This window comes from Ursus arctos, unplaced genomic scaffold (assembly GCF_023065955.2).
Source record: "Ursus arctos isolate Adak ecotype North America unplaced genomic scaffold, UrsArc2.0 scaffold_7, whole genome shotgun sequence".
Classification (NCBI taxonomy): domain Eukaryota; kingdom Metazoa; phylum Chordata; class Mammalia; order Carnivora; family Ursidae; genus Ursus; species Ursus arctos.
In genome coordinates, this window is record NW_026623089.1 from 14,090,713 (window position 1) to 14,111,501 (window position 20,789).

At 48.3% G+C, this 20,789-nt stretch overlaps 1 protein-coding gene across 11 annotated transcripts in view; it reads left to right on the forward strand.

The window, feature by feature from the left end:
- Window positions 1-4,205: 4,205 nt before the first annotated feature.
- Window positions 4,206-20,789, forward strand: part of GFRA1 (GDNF family receptor alpha 1) — a 203,825-nt gene continuing 187,241 nt past the window's right edge. For 3 of the 11 annotated variants that reach the window (XM_026494207.4, XM_057308517.1, XM_057308518.1), the window contains exons 1-4: window positions 4,698-4,804; window positions 5,106-5,399; window positions 6,222-6,515; window positions 7,762-7,845. In XM_026494207.4, the coding sequence (XP_026349992.1) occupies window positions 5,360-5,399; window positions 6,222-6,515; window positions 7,762-7,845 (418 nt within the window). In that variant the 5' untranslated portion in view covers window positions 4,698-4,804; window positions 5,106-5,359. Of the gene's footprint in view, window positions 4,249-4,629; window positions 5,400-6,221; window positions 6,516-7,761; window positions 7,846-20,789 lie in introns of those variants that run through there. The other 8 variants (XM_044382180.3, XM_048218726.2, XM_026494209.4 and 5 more) reach the window with 8 other exon arrangements.

Consider the following 20,789-nt stretch of genomic DNA (forward strand, 5'->3'; position numbering starts at 1 on the left):
GAACGCTACTCTGCCTCTGGCTTTATGCCTTAAAATATGACCTAAGGCAAGCTATCATTTCCCAGAAATGAAATATGTCATATGTTACTATTAAAGTGAACCAGAAAAAAAGAGCATTCTATTATAATAATGGGTTTTGTTTTAAAAAAATGTAAATGTCAAATCCCCAAAGGAATAATACATATTTGATACTATTATTGGAACAGCAATACCAGTAATTGCATGAAGTGCTTATATTTAGTATTATTCGTATAGCAAAGGGATTTTATGTAAACCTTTCAGTAGAATTATTGTGTCAGAGGAAAATGAGAAACAGCATCACTCATTATTCATGCAATCAATATACATTTATTGGAGGTGACTATGTGTCAGTCGTCAGTCTAAATGCTGGGGATGCAGAAAACGGAAGACGGAGGAGAAGGAGGAGGACGAGGAGAACAGGGTATCTTCCTACCTTCAAGGAACTCACATTCCAGTTCAAGAGACAGGTATAGCAATTAACTTGAGTGCGTGTCACAACAGCCGTAATAAAAATCCCAACGGTGCCATGGGAATACACTACGGAGAACTATTCATTCTGGCTGAAGGAGTCCTTGCTATCCTTAGGGCCTATTGGAGCTGAGATGCATCTTAAAATTTTAGGATGATGCACACGTTGGGCAGATGGAACAGCATGGTCAAAGGTGTAGCGTCAGCAAATAATAATAATAATAGTAATAATAATAAATAAAAGCATGACACATTTAGGGAATAGTGAGTGCTTTGTGTAGCTAGAGGTAAGTCTGTCAAACTGCCTAATGTCAAATACTTCGATGGACTAGTTTGAGTTAGAGAAACTTGAGTGATTTTTGAGCAGTATAATTTTACAAAATGAATGCGTTTTACATTGTACTCTATAGGGCCAAGGCAATGAGAGTAGGAGACAAAATACTGCACGGAATAAAACTGTCATTCTCACCATGACTCATCTGTTAACTTATGAAAATACACTTACATGAAGAAATGCAAGAAAATTGCTCATTTCACATGCTTATGGGTAGATTGAACCTAATTTTGTAGCATTAAAACCAATTTCCCACTGAGAAAACATGTCACAGAGGACGGCATGAACCTTTATCATTATTAATAATATTTGATATTTCGATGTCACCTTTCATCCTGAGATCAGTCCTGTACACATGAGAACAGATAAGCTCCAAGGAAACAGAGATAATATTAATACAGTAAGTCACATGCATTTCTAGCTTCCACATTCCAAGGGCTTTCCAGCTGCTTGTTTGTCTCACCTTTAGAAGTTAGTGGGTATTGCAAAGCAGTAATTTTTTGTTAACTCCTTCTACAAGAAGTCTTAAGGTGGAGTAAGGGCCATATCCTTCTACACACAGCTCTCCTTGGAAGATCAGCTTTTGACATATCCATTCCCCTTTCTTTGGTGTCTTCACCTGATGGTCTCCATTCCACGTGGAGGACACACCAGCAGTAGGATGCGTCTTCATGGATACTTTATCTTCTTCAAAAGATTAGCAAGTCATCATGGTCTTCAACAACAACAACTACTAGTGTTTCTTATAAAGCACTCGTTTCAGGCCTGCGTTATTCTTCTGTTCTAAGGTGATATACATCACCTTAACTAATGTCACACCAACTGTGCAATAGAACTTTCTGTGATGATGGAGATGCCTTTCACTGTGCTGTTCAATGTGGCAGCCACATTGTAGCCACGTGTAGCTACTGAGCACTTGAAATGCGGCTAGTGCTACTGGGAAAATGCATTTTTCTTTCATTCGATTTTAATTAATTTTTATTGAAATAGCCATATGGCTAGTGACTATTGTATTGGACAACACACAGTGGCTGGTGGTTTATTTTTTAAAGAAAATAAAGTTCTGTTTTTATCTTCAGTAGGGACTTAATGAGGATTACTGTGAGTGAATGGTTCAAAATTATTCTTGAAGCTACAAATGTTTTAAAAGAGGACTCAGATTTTACATTTGGGGAATTTTTGTTCCGCCCTTCCCCATCCCATTAACATTTCATTTAAAACGTGTCTGTGGAACATTAGAGTAGCATAGAATCATTTCTAAACAAAGAACACTTAAAAGACATGTGGGTGATATTCTCAAATGAAACCTCATTGTCATCCAATCATCCCATGTGGTCAGCAATGATGGAAACTAGTCTATCCATTGAGAACTGGAATTCTAATTACTGATTTCCCAAAGGGAGACACTCACCTCCACTTATAAAATGGGATGACAAAAGAGGGGGTTTTTTTGTTTTGTTTTTTTAATGCTTTGGGTGTCCTGGAGAAACAGTCTTCAGATAAACTCTCAACTCACTTTGGGTCCTCCTCTTACTAAAACCACCTCCCCGGGATTTCTCTGGTTTGTGTGTGAAAATATGAGAATAAACTTAAGGTAAAGAAATTGATTAGAAGACTCAATTACATTTCCGCTTAGTCCACCCAGTAACTTACAGAGTTGCCACTGTTAGAGAAAGAGAACTAAGTGTCCCTTGGTTTGAACCATCTGTCGCGAAAATGTGACATATGTTTGCTTTGTTTACTCAACAACCAAGTGTAAACTGATACACCGAACAAGAAATCCGTGTATGGTGTGACTCTGAGAGTGTGTGTGTGTGTGTGTGGTTGTGTGTGACATTAGGCAGTTTGACAGAGCACACACGTGTTGAGGAGGGTGCCCTGGGCGTCAATCCTCTCATACCTGTCCCTGAGGAACACGTGCATAGACGTGCAGATCGGAGGGGTGTCCCCTGGGTTTGGGGCGCACGAGGAGGCGCAGACACCCTCCAAACAATGGGCAGCATGCATTTGAGTCGCTGCCGAAGCCAAGGGGAGCGCCTGGCTATTGTGGAGCTGAAGGGAGAGCTACCCACCCCCTCCTCTTTCCTCTGGTCTCCCCGCACTTACACCCCCGCCTTAAACTTTGCGGAAAGCCTGTGCCCTTTTCAATCACCCCCCCCCCAAGCAAGAGGAGCGTTTCTTTTCTCTCCTCCGCAGCCCATTGTCTGGTGCAATGGGTTTGCAGATTTGACAGCTGAGCTCACCCAGACTCGATTCAAACTCGGTTTCCATGAATGAGGAACTTAGGTATCAGCAAGATCCTGAACCCAAGCCCTGAGCGGCCAGACCGCCCTCCGCCTCTGTGGGCTGTTCCACAGACTCCTCTCAGGACCCAGTGTAGACTTCGTTGCCCCGGGCGCCCCCCGCTGTACGGGGAGAGGAGTGTGTGTTCGGGACGGGGTTGGGGGGTCAGCAGCATGGCTGAGAACGAGTGGTCCTAGAAATTGGGGAGAAAAGCTGTGTATGTGTTGGGCGTCTGAATTTATTATTATTTTAAAATTTACTCTTGATACAGCCAAGATGGAGGTTAGCTTATAAATTTCCCAAAGCCAGGTCTGGCGCGGCTTAAATGCAGCGGCCGGGGGTTCCGCTTTTGTCTCCTTGCCCAAGCTCCAGGAGAGAAAGAGAGAGAGAGAGAGAGAGAGAGAGAGAGAGAGAGAGAGAGAGAGAGGCTGCGTGTGCATGTGTGAGTGCGTGCGCGCTGGCGTGGATCGGTGCGTGGGCACATCCTGCGATCTCGGCTCCGAGGGTCTGGGTCTGAGTGTGTCCCTAACGCGCCAAGTCTTGAGTCATAGCCGCGAGTGACGTGGGGAAAAACTTTGTGTTCGGAAGAAGGGTCTGATTCGATTGCACTAGGACTGAAGAAAGAGCCGTTGTGCATTGTGCCCTTTTGTGTCTGAGTGTGTGTGTGTGTGTGTGTGCGAGAGAGAGGGGAGAGAGAGGGAGAGAGAGAGTCTGGCAGGACTCGCTGCCGGCTGCATAGCGCTGCGTGTCCTGTGCGCGCGTGCTGGGTCCGGCGGACGCGTGTGTTCGTCTGCGGTGTTCGTGCGTGCGAGCCTCACAGGGGGCTGGCGGGTGGGCTATGGGGCTGCAAGAGCAGGAGCAGGCCGAGGGTCCTGAGGCAAAGAAATCTGGCCTCGGAACCCGCTAACCTCCGCGCAGCTTCCAATATCCCTAACCGGCACCCGAGAGCCAAGAGGCTCCGCTCGGAAATCGTCCTGGCCCAACTCAGCCCCTTTGAGCTCTCGAAGATTACCGCATCTTCTTCCTAGCGCAGACAAGTGAGCCCGGAAAAGAAAGGAAGGGGCGGGGACACCCCCCAAAATAAATAAATAAATAAACAAACTGGCTCCTCGACACAGCCGGACACGGTCGATTGAGTCCAGGTTGGTGGCATTTGGAGAGTTTTCTCGTTCTGTGGATTTGGGAGCCCATCGCCGCTCCCCCACCCCCTTCTCCCCTCTTGCAGGCGCCCCTCAACTTTGGGGTCCGGGACCGCGCGGGGCTCGGGGCTGCACCTGCCCTGGAGCTCCGGGGCTGCGGGCCGGTGCGCTCGCCCCGGGCGGTGGCGTTGATGAGCCCGAGTCCAGGGCGCCGGGCAACCCTGTGCCGGGCGCGGACACCGGGGAGGGAGCGGAGGACACGCGGCGGGTAGGGGCGCGTGAGCCGGGTTTCGGCCCTAGCCGGGACGACGGTTCTCCCTCGCCTGGTTGCCTCAGAAAGGAGGCGAGCCCGGGGAGGAGCGGGAGACGGCGACCGGGGGCAGCGATTGGCGGTTTGGGTGAAGAGGGCCGGCAGCGGAGCTAGCGAGCTGGCTGGAGGAGGGGGCGGCGAACTTCCAGCGGGAAGGGGCTCTTTCTGCGCCAGGGCTGGAGAATGAGCTGCCGCCGCCGTGTGCTTCGACTCCAGGCAGCTGCTGGCTTCGCTCTTAGCGCTCGGAAAGTAACGTTATTTATTTATTTGCTGCGTTCAGCCTCTTGGGTTGGACCCGATAGACACCCCTTGGACTTCGGGAGCTCGCGTCCGACCTCTCCAGCCCCTACCCTGCCCTTGCGGGCGGCTCCCCGGAATACACGTACATGCCTCCTCCCCCCGCGCCCCCTTCCTGCGCCCCGACCCGGTTAGGGGTGGGCCCTCACCCGGGCGCTAGAAAGTCCCCCAAGGCGGGAGCAGGGGAGGGCAGAGGGGCGGGGGAGGTTCTAGCGCTCTCGGCTCTCATTTCAAAGCGCGCTCTCCCTTCCAGGTTGGGTCAGACCTGAACCCCTAAAAGCGGAACCGCCTCCCACCCTCTTGCCAGCCGCCAGCCGGGAGCTGAGTCGCCGGCGGCGGTGGCGGCGGACGGACCCGGGAGTTTCCTCTCTCACTGGATGGAGCTGAACTTTGGGCGGCCAGAGCAGCGCGGCCGTCCGGGGATCGCTGTATGCTGAGCTCCCTCGGCGAGACCCAGCGGCGGCTCAAGATTTTTGGGGGGGCGGGGACCAGCTGGGCGCCGGCACCATGTTCCTGGCGACCTTGTACTTCGCGCTGCCGCTCCTGGGTAAGTCGAGGCCTCCGCTAGCTTTCTAACCCCTGAGTCTTTCCGAGGGGGTACTCGAGGCAGCCCCCCCTCCCCAAATTGCAGCGCAGTTGCCTGGGTGTGGGAGGGCGAAGTTTCGTTTTGGGGAGGAGGATCTTGAATCCTCAGCACCCTGGGCTTGGGAGGAGGTGATGGCGCGGTACTTGCCCGCTGCTTTTTGTGCTTGGTTTTTATTTTCTGGGCTTTTTAATGGCCTATCCTGGCGGGGTTAAGGGGTCCGAGCCCCTCCAGCCCCGGGACCAGCGCTCCTTGCGAGTCCCGGGAGCTCGCGGAAGCGCAGCGGGCAGGTGGGGTGTGGGCGAGCATTGACTTCGAGAGTAAACTTCGAAGGGAAAACTTTTCCCCGAATAGTGCCTGAGCGCTCCCCGCCCGGCGGGCCGCGGACCCGGGCTCGCCCGCCCCTCGCCCTGCCCGCAGCCGACCTCCTCTTCGGAAAGCCGCCGGCTTCCGTCGGGCGGGGCCGAGCGAGCGGCTCCCAGAGGCCGAGCAGCGGCTCCCGCCCGGCTGCCCCGGAGCGGCGGGGCGGGCACGCGCGGTGGGCAGCGCGCGCGCCGGGGCAAACCGCAAACAGCCCGCAAAGCCACGCCGGCCCAAGCTTGGCATAGCGGGAAGAGACGGCGGCCCCAGGTCCCAGGGCGGGAAAACACCTCCCCGGCGTAGAGGGGCGGGCCCGCGGGCTGCGCAGGGCACCCCAGAAGCCGGGTCGGGCACGCGCGCTTCCCGGAGCCCGAGGCTTCGGGTCCCTGCCCGGCTGCCCTCACGCTCCCTGCCCTCCGCCCGCAGACGTGCTCCTGTCGGCCGAGGTGAGCGGCGGGGACCGCCTGGACTGTGTGAAAGCCAGCGACCAGTGCCTGAAGGAGCAGAGCTGCAGCACCAAGTACCGCACGCTGAGGCAGTGCGTGGCGGGCAAGGAGACCAACTTCAGCCTGACATCGGGCCTGGAGGCCAAGGACGAGTGCCGCAGCGCCATGGAGGCCCTCAAGCAGAAGTCCCTCTACAACTGCCGCTGCAAGCGGGGCATGAAGAAGGAGAAGAACTGCCTGCGCATCTACTGGAGCATGTACCAGAGCCTGCAGGGTACGCGCCGACAGGCCTCGCCCCCGCCCCACCCCCACCCCTCACCCCTCACCCCTCACCCCTCGCCCCACGAAGGCAGACGGGCCCCTCGCCCGGGTCCCGCTGACCTCATCCTCTCCTCGCTTCTCCCCAGCTGCAGAATGAGGACCTTTCATTGGCCCCCAGGGACAGCGGCAGCTGGTGTTTGCTGCCTCCCGAGCAGCATTGTTGGGGCCTGGTTGTTGGAAAACCCGTGAGGGGGTGGGGGACACCCCCCCCCCCGCCCGCCACGGCCCCGCTGACCTCTCTGAAACCTGCTCAGAGCATCCGAGTAGGAGCCCTTTAAAGGACAGGGCAGGGACTCACAACTTCTCTCCAAGGAGAGCTTCAGAGGATAAGAACACAAAGACTTGCCCTGAATCGTGTCCGGAGTTTCTCCGCTTTCTTCGTCCCTTCTATCTATTCTGACATAAGATAAAGAATTAAGAATAAAAGGTCCAGTAGACTCTATTCTATCTTTACCCTCCTCAAACCTGATCAAAGGCAGATATGTGAAAAACCATTTGTCATCTTAGATTAGCTGAGTCTTGAACCAGCTGGTGGGGTTCAACCTTGGTTAACACAGAAGTGGCTTTGAGAGAAAAAGGGCCACTTGTCACAACCATCCATTCCAATGGGAATTTTTTGGTCCTTGTGTGCCAGAGGTGGCTGGTGTTTGTAAATCTAACACAGACGTCCAGGGAATTCATTCTCCACTGAGACACCGAACATTTGTAACATACAGATTTGACCTCTCAGCTGCCTTTTGCTCCAGAACCTGTTACAATGAAACCCTATTTCAGAGGCTGTTTAATAGCCAGATCCCAGCTTTCTGGCCACATGCTATGTTGAGGAGCAAAGAAAAGGGGGCCTCTTTTTGGGTCACTTTTCTTCCATTGGCTCCTGGAGGTAAGCTGGGCTGGTGACATCACTGGCTCCTTCCTCTCTTATTTCATTCCTTTGCAAAGAGTGGGAGAGTTTTCTGGCAAGATCAAGCTGGGTTGCTCTCCAGTGTTTTCATGGCACTCTGGGGAGAGGAAGGACAACAAAGGCAGAGGGAATGCAAAATAACCAAAGCCAAATAGATGCATTTGAGACCTTTGAAAGTTTCAGCATCTTTTTGTTACACAATCATAACATCATTAGAATTTAGATTCAGTAACAAAAACTCTCTGGAATATGCCTGCTTTCCAGATCTAAGCCCTCCCTATCTTTCTGTGGTTTTTAGGAAATGATCTGCTTGAAGATTCCCCTTACGAACCAGTTAACAGCAGATTGTCTGATATATTCCGGGTGGTCCCATTCATACCAGGTAAGCAGATTCATGCTTCCACTCGGATGCCTTTGCCTGCTTGAAATCCATTGGCTTGCATTCCCTTTGGCTCTCAGAGAGCGTCTAAGTAGATAGTTGAATGGCACAGCGTTTTTGGGAAATTAGAAATAGGATGATGATAATGAAGAGGCAGAATGCCTAGAGATGATTGTATGACTTGAAAGTAATTCTAAATGAAGTAATGTGGTGTGGTGATTTGAAAGAGGTTGGAGGGAGGTGACTTGGTTGAATTTTTTTTCACATTGGAATATGATTGGCTAGCTCTTGCATAGAGACTTCTGTCTGTAGGTGGCAATCATACTCCCTTCTTGCTACATACCATTCACAGTGCCTCCCTGCAAATGGGATCCGTGTCAATGATGCCACTTACATTATGAGACTTCTGAAGATAATCTTAGATTGTTGAAGAATTTCGGATAGACTGACTTGTCTGCCTTTGATTGAAAAGATTCAACTCTACCATTTGTTAATTCTATTTTTAATTTGTCCTGAGCAAGTGTGTGCATGTATCAAAGAATGTATTACTGCCCCAGTGGCCCTTCAAAAAGTGGTCTCGCTTCCCATGGTTTGTTTTGTCTGTCTTTGCGATTGTACGTTTGTTTTGGAAGTGACCTTAGTTTCAGAATTAAGTTTTTCATAACACTGGCATTCAGACAGCCCCATAAATAATGAGCAAGGCAGTAATTTCTCTTAATGACATACAGATTCCAGACTGATGTTGTCTTTATTTGTTTACACTTAAGACATTTTCTCAAGTGTATGCAGCTATCACAAATGATACGTTTTGTTGGTGGTTGTACATGGTGGTGAATGCTGAATTCTATGAGCTGATGGTTTGTTATGGGGTAGAGTGTTCTGGTGTTCTAAATGTTTTCTGTTTTCCTGCAGAAAGCCATAGAACCAAGGGGTTATTTAAATACTGATATTTACATTCACTCACAAACATCCATTGAGTACCTACTATGTTCTAGCCATTGGGATTTTGGCAGGGAGCCAAACAGATGTCGCCCCTGCCCTCAGGAATCTTAGAGACAGCCAGCAACTGGCATCTGTTAAGCCCTTATTATATTCCAGGCACTGGGTTAAGAACTTTTTTTAAAAAAAGATTTTATTCATTTACTTATTTGAGCGAGAGAGAGCGCGAGCTAGCAGGGGGAGGAGCAGAGGGAGAGGGCCAAGCCGACTGCTCTGAGCACTGACCGAGCCCCATGCGGGGCTCCATCTCAGGACCCCGAGATCATGACCTGAGAGGAAATCAAGAGTCAGAGGCTTAAGTGACTGAGCCACCCAGGCGCCCCTCTGTTAAGAACTTTTTGTCATTAACTTAGATAACAGTCTTCCTGTACATCTTAGGTATTATTATTTCCAGTTTAGGAATGAAGTAATTGGGGCAGTGTGAAGTTAGGAAACCAGCCCAAGATCACAAAGCTCATGATTAGCGAAACCAGAATTGAAACCCAGATTTGTTTAATTCTAAGCTTTTGAACCTCTGCCCCTTGCTACCCGGAGTGTGATCTATTGACCAGTGGCATGGACATCACCTGGGAGTTGGTTAGAAGTGTGGCATTTCAGGCTCCATCCCAGGGCTACTGAATCAGAATTTACATTTTAAGAAGATCCCTGGGCTGGCTGCTTCATATACACATGAAGCTTGAGAAGCATTCCTCTACATTATTCTGTTTTTGGTTCAGAGGAGAAGTGTGTGTGTGTATGTGTTTTGGGTTAGGGATATAAGTTTAGTATCAGAGGCATTCATATATTATCCATAATAATGATGATAATTTCCACTCCAGAGCCCTACTAATGCTCCCTCCCTGTCCCCTTGGCCCAGCTGGGGCAGCGTCTCAAGTTCTGGAGGAAAGGTGCACAGACATCTGAACTCTCACAGGGGCAGGTCTATAGGAGCGGGGCTGGGATGTGGCCCATGGTGTACCAAGAGCGAACCCGGCCTTCCTAGTGCTTTGAGGGGCAGTGCCTCTTGCCTGCTGCCTGCCCCCTGGAGCCTTACTCCTTGGTCTTTGTGCTGGTGCTTGGAGGGCTACGAGCCTTCCTGTGGACGGTGAGAGTGAGGATGCAGGCAAGGTGGAAGGCTCCTTTGGGTTTTAATTTCAGAACTGCTATGGACTGTAGGACCGCAACAGACTCAGTTTCCCTTTCCGGTGTTCTCTTTTTCTTGGTATAATGAGACCGTGGGAGTAAATAATCTCTCGTTCTAATAGCTCATGATGCTGAGGGAAGACTGAGGTCACCTCCAGAACCCCTTCACTGTGCTCTTCTATCGTGTTTTCAATGCTCGCATTCCTTCTACAGTTAAAATGGTTTGGTCATTCTCAGATACCCCTGGGTTGCCTGGATTTCTTCTATGAGTATTGGGAATTCTTCTGCATATGGACCAAGTTTCATTCGTTCATTTTCTTGGATCCCTTTCTCAGCCAGGTTTCTTTTCCTAGCAAATATGACCCTGACTTTGTGAGACCTGTCCTGCGGAGAACCCAGAAGTCATAATGAATTAATCAGAGCCAGGAAGGCCTTGTCTGGAGCTACATTTTATCTCTCAAGGGCATTGAATTTAGGTTCCAGCACTAATGAGCTTTGACCTCTGACAGGGACGGTGTTCCCTAAGTGGGTATAGGGAAGCCAAATGGAACCTTGAGAGGTTTTAAGTCATTGAATAATGCATATTATCCAGTTTGGCATTTGTAGGAGAGGGAAGGACAGAGGAGCAGGATGATAAATGTTGCTTTTCGTGGTTTGATTCTGAGTTTCTAGAACATCTCTCCTGCCTTGAAAATCTCTCTGAGGAAACCAGGACAACAGGGCCTCTGCCTTTTACAGATATGGTAGCAATCAGAGTTTCCATATTTGGGTTTCTTCGCCCAATGTGAAGTGAATGTTTATCCACATACATTAAGTGTGAGCTGAATCGTCTCACTGAACAAGACATGTTTGACGTTCTTGTGTTTCCATTTTCTTTGGACTCCTCAAAGCCACAGCCGTCTTCGCCATTGTTTACTTGATCACCAGTTAAAAAGCCATATTGAGGTGCTGTCAGTGGCCTGGCAGGAACAAGGAAGGGAACAAAAATGAGATAGAGTCTCAAACCTGTCATCTCTGTTCTGAAGCCTCAGCTGCAGGAAGGAAATCAAACAGGCTAGTCAGGCGAGAATTGGAGAATTGCAATGGCACAACCCTTGTGGAAATGTGTCGGTGGAAGCATGTGGCCTTGAAAGCACATTTAAGGGCTCAAGGAGGGGCCTTCGTTGTGGGTTGATGCCAGTGTGGTTTTTAGGGGTCTCAACCAGGAAGAACGAGGCAGTGAGTGGGAGTGTACAAAGGAAAGAGGGAGCCAGTGCAAGAGGATGTTGGAGGAGAGGAGAGAATACGGAACATCGTCTCGGGAGCCAAGAGGGCAGAGCCGTGTGGGCACATGGAAGCTCTGAGGACAAAGCCACCACGTATGGTTCACATCTGCCATGACTCTGTGCTCTTTAACCTTGCCTTTTCTTCTTCCTGCAAGTTCTAGAAGCAGCAAGAAGTAAATAGCGATTTGGAAGGCAGGTGAACCTGTTGGCCATGTGTTTTGACTCTCTGGAGGGGGAGAGTGAAGTAGCCAGAAATTCTGAAAGCACAGCAGGTGCCAAGAAAAGCCTGAGATTGGAGGATCAGAGGGGGATATAAGCACCTCTGTGGCAGAGAGAAAGAGGGCTCCAGGGTTTAAAAGCATTGATTGGGAGGTTGGATTTTGTAGAGAAGAGTCAGGAGGTGCCAGGCCTTTCTCAATAATAACCGGGGCCGATGGTATTGCAAACAAGAAGCAAGATGGATGTGGGGAAAGAGGGGTATTAGGATTTGACACGCTGACTCTGGCTTGGTGAAAGACAAAGGTCTAGCTCTCTGGCTCTGTCATCATTTCCTGCCAAGTCCTAGGAGTGGCTTAGACCTTCCCAGGAAGCCTTCGGATCTTGACATCAGTTGCCACACAATTGGAAATAGTTTGCTTCAGGACGACATGCCCCTAAACGCTCTTTTGTGTATGGCCCCTTTTTCTGAATGATGCTGTGAATAATTAGCCATGTTTAGCATTTCCATTTTAATGTGCCATCATACTTATGTCATTATGGAAAAAAAAAGCTTTCTTAAAAATTATACATGTTGAAGAAGAGTCTTATAAGGTCCTGTGCTGTCTTGTCAAATCAGGACAAGAGAGAGAAGTGTTTGTAAATACCAGCTACTGGGATGTGTGGTGGCCCTTTGCTTTCCCCTCGGCTCTCCATAACCCCTCTAATCATGTTGTCCCAATAGGTGAGAATCCCCGTCGGTTCCTTGTTCCCGTTCTGGCATATGGTAAACTCCTTCTCGGGTCAGCGTGCGCCCGCCCTCCTTCTCCAAGCCCCGTCACCCCCCGTCCACTCAAGCTCACTGAGCAATCCATTCCCCAAGCACTTCATGTGTCTTCACTTTCTTGTGCCTTTGCTCATGCTCTTGCCTCTGATGGGGAGTCATTGTTAGTTCCTCAAGACCTAGATCCAATTTCATCTCTGGGGGCCATCCTGGAATTTCCCCGGACAGGCACTGGAGACGCTTTCATGCTGCATTTTGTTCTTGCCTTCACGATAGCTGTTAATCACAGGGTACTGAAAGGACCTATGCATGTGTCTGTCTTTCCCACTGGAAAGTTGGGGGACCTGCTTGCTATGCTGGGTGTATGCCCAGCCTTCTTCCTGGTTCTAAGTAATCATCTCGTTAACCGTGGGTGCTTGAATATCAGAGAAGGGCCATAGAGATCTAGTCTAACCTTCTGCTTTTACAGAATTGAAGCTCAGAGAGGGGACGTGACTTGGCCAGGGCCACGGTGCTTGAGGGTAGCCCCTAGGACTTTTGCTAGAACATGGTAATGCCTTAGAGGAGTGTTAGCCTCTTTCTGTTCTGCATGCTCTCTGGACACATTTCATCCATTCCTGGGACCGCTGCTACCACTTACACTGAAGACTCAGAGCGTTCCCTCTGTTCCAGCCTCTCCCGAGCTCTCAACCAGCATTTCCAGCTGAGTCCTGGGCAGCTCTGCCTGGACGTAGCTCAGTTACTTCAAACCCAGCTCACATCCAAGATGGATCTCACCATCCCTCCCCTTTTTTCCCTGAGCCTCCTGTCTCACATATGGCATTGTCTGCCCGAGTTATAAGCCTTGGGGTTCCTGCCACCCCCTCTGCCATTCTCATTCCTTCCGCTGGACCCATCACCAAATCTTTTGCAGCCTACCTGCTGTGCTCTCCTCTCTCCATTCCCTAAATATACCCATCTTATCTCTCACTTGAACTTTGCATTGACCTTCCTCCTGGCGTCCCTGGTGTCAAGTTCCTCCCAATCCAACCTGGCCTCCTCATTGGCAGGCCTTATCTTAGCACCGCAGTGCTTAGGAGAACTGTCTGGCTTCAGTCTTCTTCCGTAAATTCTTCTACTAACTGACCTTCCACCTCACCCCAGCCACCCTGTGTCCGAACAAGCGGGTTGACCACCTGCTGTCCCACCAGTGCCCCGGGCAGCTTTGCGCCCCCAGCCCTTTGTGCATGCCAGTGTGGAGAGAGAACACACGCTCTGGGGTCCGCCGACCTGGGTGCATCCTAGCTCTGCCCCTCGCTTTGTCTTGGGCACCTCACTTGAGGTCACTGTGCCTCAGGCTCCTTGCATGTAAAATGAGATGAAGGTATTCCCTTACAGGTTCTTGGGGCTTTGAAGACGCTGTATGTAAAATACTCGCCTAGTCCCCGAAGCATTCTTGGCCCCTCATAAGTCTCAGACATTCTCAGCGTTGTGCCGCGGCCACACGAGCTGTTGGCTCGCTCCTGACTCCAAGACCGGGGCTCTTTTCAGCAGACCTTGTTTCCTGATCAGGGAACAACGAAAGGAGGGCAGCCCTGAGCCTTCAGGAAGACTGCTCATTAAACTACCGTGGACAAACATGAAAAATCTAGCTTTTATCTAAAGGGGCCTGGAGGAAAGTTCCTGCCTCTTAATAACCCCATTTGAGTCTTCACTTCCCGTTGGGGAAGGTCTTCCTTACTCCTGCTCTGAATCCCCCTGTTCTTTGGGGGCCTATTTTTACGCTCTTTGGTCAGAGGTGAGTGTGTGGCAGCTGGTGATCCCCGGGCTGGGGGCTCTTCCTGTGCTGACGGATTCTTGTGATCAGCTTTCCCTTCTCAGCTTGACTGATTCCCATTCTTCTAACCTCTCCTCATAAATCTGCTCTCCAACGCCCCTCCTAGCAGGAAGAATTACTGCTCCCCGAGAAGGGCATGCCTTAAACCCGGGAGAGGCGTCAGTCTCCGCAGGCAGTGCGAAGTACCCTTACATCTCACTTTCACAGACCACTACTTTTGATTCGAATTCTCTCCCTCTCCAGCCCCTCAGCACCTCATTTTATTTTTTTGTAGAACAGTAAGAAATTACAAACGGGTTTAAAAAAGGAAAAGAAATTTAAATCCCCTCTAGTCACAGCTCCCAAAGATAACCACTGTAAACATGTTGATATGAGACTTTCCAGAATTTTCCTTTATATATGAATATGTGTATATATATGAATATATATATATATATATATATATGCACACACACATCTTTTTTTTTTAATTAAGTCTTAGGTTACACATACTTTCTGATTAACTGCATGATGACCTGAGGAATGTATGTCTTCTTGTATCACTGACCACATCCCAGAGGCAAATTTTGTTACTTAGATTAACTGTCAACCTCGAGAAGTTTCATGGTTAAAACAGCAGGTCACTCCAGTGGCACGATACTTATGGCCAAGGCCTGAGTGTTCCAGGGAAGGCTGTGAAGGTAGAGACAGTCAAATATTTTTGCATAGCGTGACCCTTGGTCCCGTTACCAGAAGAGGGGAGATAAAACATCAATGAGTGACAGGTAATTGCGTGAACCGAAGATTGTTACAAGGTGCAAAATTATTTCTAGCTGGTAGGTCTGTCCTCATTCCTTCTCCTTAGCCCTTAGAAGTGTTTCTTTCTGCCATCTCTTAATTTTTCTGCTGTCCAAGCTTATTCTTTCCAAAGGATGTCCTTTTTTGATTCTCTGGGATATAGTACCAATTTGCAAAAGAAGGTGTCAAATCAGGATTATTTGGTCCAAGGAGCACTGGTCTGGGAGTCAAGAGACTGGTGGCTTGCTTCTGACTGTACCCCTCACTAGCCAGGTGACCTTGGGCGAGTGTCTACCCTGCCCAAGAGGCAGCCACTCCTTTTATAAAATGACAGCAGTGAACTAGAATGATCTTTCACGTATTTTCCTTCCTTTTCCAAGGACCTGCATATTGAATCTTGAATTATTCTGGGACTTACTGTTTTTCTTTCGAGCATTACCTTCAGACCAAAGAAACTTGGGATCGCGGTATATACATTTTTCACATTAATAACACTTATAAAGCATGATTTATTCAATATACACCTTATTTGAACCAAAATGTGTTTAAGGCATCTCATTTGGATACATGGAGGAAGATGAAACAAAGTAAGAAGTGGGAAAAACAGGGACAAGGGGAAAATGAGATAGGAAAGAGAAAATGAAGCCAGGAGCGAGTGCAGTAGACACAGTGCATGTCAGAAGATTATATTTAAACAAATTAAATGATCAGATGTGCCTTGTTTGTTTTACAAAGGGATAAATAAGATCACTGGTTTGTAGATGCAGCAGGACTTTTGGAGGTCATTCTAGTCCAATCCCTTTATTCTACTGATAAGAAAACTGAGAGTTCCATAAATTTCTAGGGCAGTAGAACATAAATTGTGTGGGACAGTGATGACAAGTAAAATTAGGTGTGTGTTTGTTTTTAAATTGATATTCGAAACTCTCCACATCCTGGCATTTCCCCACCTCCTTTAAATTGTCCTTTACCTACTCAGGTCCGTGCCCCCGCTGGGATGGCATTCTGGGTTTTTGTGCAGTTAGGGTGAGACCACAGCCATTGGCTTTAGTTAAGGGGATTGTTGTCTGTTTTGGAATTGTTTCAGAACAAGGGTTAATTAATAAGTCTCTGTTTGGCAACAGGAACCAGGAGCCAGAACGTTAATTTTCATATTTTTTTGGCCCCCTTCAGAGTCATCTGCAAGGGAAAGCGAGAAATTATTTTTTGCTGTAAGCCCTCCCAGCCTTCAGATTAGAAAAAAAATTAATCTTTCATCTGGAATTTTTTTGTTAAAGAAGCTAACCACTTCCCGTAATTTAGAGACTCAGCTAGCTGGGTCAGTGATGGAAACGAATGGGTGATTTGCATAAGGGGCTAATTTATTATGTCCCCTGGGCCTTTCTTTCATCTCTTTCCATTCTAATTAATGTTCTAAGAGGGTCTATCACCATATCAGAAATTAGGGGTGAAAGCAGCCATTGTTAACCTTTATTCTTATGATTTTTTATCTTCTGTGATCTTTTAACCATTTTCTTTTCATAGCCAAGAATTTACATAGATAGGGCTGGGGAGTGTGTGGAGAGGAGGTTCCAGGGCTGTGCTCTTTTAGGATCTTTATTCCAACAGTAGATTGCTGTAAAAAAATAAAAATGACTCGGGATGGCTCTCCAACCACAGAGGGAGTTGCAAAACACACAGAAACGTACAACCATGGTGCAGAATTGTTTCTAAATTTGAGTCCCCTAAAAACCTATATAAACATGTACATACACACGCAGAGTTTTAGATGTATTCGTGTACCTGCCTGGTCGTGGCTGTGTGTTGATAGTGTGTGCGTGAATGCGGCGATCTGTATTATGAAACATTTCGCCTCAAAAAGATCTTCCTTGACATGTGTTTCAGTTGGTTCTGGCTGTGACAAAGGCAGCTGTGTGTGAGAGAGTGTGACACAGCTGAGGAAAGGCAAGAGAACAAGCAATTTCTTCGAAAATCAATTGCAATTTACTCGTACTAAATTGGCCCAAGGTCCGCCCCGTCCAAGCATTAGCATATGACAGACTTTTAATCATTTGGTCAAATGGCCTATTTTTGGTCAAACCACAGTTCCCTCCGGGATTCTGCCCATCAGTCCCAGAGCCCTGTAATCTTCGGACCTGCCCTCTTTAAAGGGGAGGTAGGGGTGGGGAGAGGAGTACCCCTGGAGAGTCCTGCTGAGTGCCCTGCACTGCCCAGCTTATCCATGGGCATGATTTCATTTTGGTCCCTGGTTACACTAAAAGCTAGGTATTATCTCTGATTTCTGAGGAGGACACCTGGGTTCAGAGAGGTTGAGTAGCTTTCTCAGGGCCACACAGCCGGTGAGTGGAAGAATTCAGATTTGCATCTTGCTCCTGCATCTGTTGGTGCTGCTACGTGATGAACTTTTAAACGCAGACCTGGGATCATTTATGTGGGTCTTAACGTGAAGGTATCTAGTTCCTTGCCTCCCTCCTTAATTCCTAGTTTTTCCTTCTTTGTCTTCCACCTAAAAAAACCCTGTTCGACAAAGGGCCTCTAACGTTGAAATAGAAGCCAGTATCTATTATTTTAATATTTATCCCTGCATTCTGTTGGGTTCTTAATTGACAACCGAAATCCAGAACACGCACGCTATTAAAACCATTCCTGCGGAACTGTAGAAATATTAACCAAAGAAGCAATTTCTGGATTGTATCTTTTTTCATTTCAGTGTGAGATGGAAGGCTTCTAAAGTAGAGCAGAATGCCTAGGGCCATTTTTTGTCATGTTGTCGTATAAATAGCATTACACAGTGGTAAAGAAAGGAATACATAGTTTAGTCCCACTTTAAGGTGACCTAATATGCTATTCATTTGTCTTACACCATGCTGGTACCCCTTTCCTTTACGTCCCTCTGAATGGTCTAAGAAGCACCATGCCGACTATTATTTCTATTACCCTTTGCACATTATCGTTCGGTATACAGTTAATAATGTATGAAAATAAGTATTGATTGCATTCTTTGTCGGAACAGGCCAGCAGGTTTCTTAAAGCCCATGTTTATGAAATGTTTCATTGATCCCTGTTACTATGGGTTTCAAATAAACTCTTGATGAAGAAGATACCAGGAAATCCATGCATTCTGGAGAGCCCTCATTGGAACCACTGTTTTCTTGCACTCTTGAACGTAGCAAGTGGCATTTTGAATGAGAAAAGGAGTGACTGGACTGAAAACTCTAAATATATTCCAATGAGACCTCAAGAGAAATAAAAGTCATAATAATTTCAACAGCTGTAGGAGGTAATGAGCTAAGTGTTTACATGGAATACCTTGTGTCAGCCGTGCTTAATAGTAGGTACTCTTAGCCCCACTGGAGGGATAAGGAAACTGAGATCCAAATAAGAAACTTGTCAAAGGGCACACACCTAAGAGTTGGTTGAGCCACATTCTCATCCGGGAAGTCTGGCCCCAGAATCTGTGCTGTAGCACCCATTTGCAAATATATAACAGGAGAGAGAGTTTTGGGAAAGTTAAGTGCTCAAACTGTATGAAGGATTATCATGCATTTTATACTGAGTGAGATATATGTATACATATATATACATATATATATGTATTATATATATGTATATATATGTGTATATATATGTATATATACATATATATATATACACATATATAATACATATACTTGTTTTAGAATAAAGAGAAAAATTGGTCATTTTTGTGGTCTCTGTCAATTTCCAGTATTTCAGTGTGGAATGGCTTTTCTGCCAGATTCATTCATCTGGTATTTATCAAGAACTTACTGTGAGTCTAGGGTGAAGCCAAGGGGATTCAGGGGTAAATAGGACCCTCTTTTTTTATTTAGGGATAGGTATAAACAATAAAAATTAATGACACAAAGTGGTAGGTGAATGAGTAGAACTTCACCAGGCTCACATAGAGCCCCAAGGAGAGAAGAACTGACTTGATGGGGTTGTGGGTCAGAGAAGGCTTGCTGAAGGTGACTTGAGGCCAGGTTTTGAAGGATGGATAGGAGTTTGATAAGGAGGGATGGCTGGGGAGGGTATTCTAGGCAGAGGCAACTGCATGGGCAAAGGCATGGAGTGCCCAGGGTGCTGGAAATAAGTCACTTGCTGTGGCTGAAGCCGTAGGTCAAGCAGTGGTGGGAGCAGAGCTGGGCAGAGAGGCAGGGTTGCCACACTCAGGGGCTGGCCTTTGTCTCAGCAGAACCGGAGAAGGATGATGGCTAATTTACCTCGGCATTGCTGCATTTTTAGGCTGAATCCTATGGAATTGCCATTTTTGTAGGCCAGCATGGCAGAAAAGCAGAAATTGCATATGGTTCCACTTAGTATAGTTTTATGTCATGAAAGCATACACAGGACTCTGGATGCTTCTAGACTAGATTATGACATAGGCATGCTGAGAATGAGTAACCTCTTATCACATGAGGTACCCTCTGGGGAAGTAATAAATGGGGCCTGGAGCACTGGTGCTGTTAGGCTCGGTTCCTGGTGGACTCAGGGCAAGTGTAGGTCAGGTTCAGGCTCTTCTCTCTCAGTCTCATCTTCTTCTTGGAGGGGGGAAAAGACGCTCGAGGCTCCAGAATGCAAAGACCAAGTGCACACAGCTCCCCGTTTAGACGCCAGAGGTGGGCAGAGGAGTCAGGAGTCAGTGAGGCTGCCTGGGCCTCACAGGGTGGTCCTGGGAAGGTGGGTGGGGGCGTGGGGGGAGCAGATGACAGCAGAGCAGACAGGCGCCAGCAGGAGTGAGTGCAGGATGCAGAGTGGTCTGGAGCCAGGTCCTGAAGGGTCTTAATCGTCACGGTAGGAGAGATCGTCACTGTAAATTCTTTCTTAGACGTTGAGTTACCTGACCGGTCAAAGGAGGCCTGTCCTGGTGGGCGGTGGAGATGCGGACAGTCTGGGACCCCTGCGAGGAGAGTCTCCACCCGCCCTTCTGGAGCCTCCCCAGTCCCAACCCCAGTGCTGCCCTCTGTCCTGGGCTCAGGATGGGCTCCTGCTTTTTCCCTTGGGGCAGTGGCTCAGCTCAGGCTGTCCTCTGGCTGGGAGGGATGGCCCTGCCCAGCCTCTTGTGGCCCTTTGGAACCCTGATGGATAGTACCTGTTTGGAGGACTCAACACATGGGCTTGATTTTCATTTGTTTGCTGTATGTCATTTTACTCTTCTGGCTCTCTGGTCCTGAGTGTCACTTGGCTGTTTTCTGCACCAGATCTTCAACTTTCTTCAGAGCCTTTTGCAAGAGAGTGTCTGAATAAAAACTCAAAGATTCTAAATGCAGGGAGTTGTCTTAATTGAAAGAGATGCCTGCTCAGCCTGGGGCACACCTGGTGAGGGAAGGATGGGGAAGGAGGGCTGCTGGGACTGCTGCCAGTAATTACCGTGGCTCCCAGAGCTGGATCCGAAGAAGTGACTGAAGCCTCTCTTGTGTCCTTTCTTGAACCCAGGGTGCGTTTATGACATTGTTTTAGTGCTGTCGTGGGAGCAGGAGCTGGGGGAGATGGTGCTGCCCTTTTTGGCTGCTGCTGATCTCCGGGTAGGAACGCACCCAGAGCCGGGCAGCACTTTCCCACATCACAACTCACCAGGCAAACCGTCTGCCTTCATTCCAGAGACTGGGGCGGGGCTAGGGAGGGGCAGGAGATGACACCCTGGGAAATTATGAAATGCAGAAGAGCGGTGGTAAAGAGCAAAAGTCTGGGGGTTAAGCACACCCAGATTTGAGTTCCACATTCCCAGCACTTACTAGCTGTGGGACCACGGGTAAACAGTTACTTACTCCATTCTAGGTCCTGTATCTGAAAATGGGGATAATAATAGTACCCGATTCATAAGGTTTTTGGAGGTAACACTTAGGAAGAGTGCTCAGAAGTGCTCAGTAAATGGTGGCTGAGTGACTGCCAGTCTCTGCTCTTAATGTGTACACGAACTGAACTCCCTTCTTCCTCCTCTCCCAATTTATTAGCGTGAAGCAGGAATAGG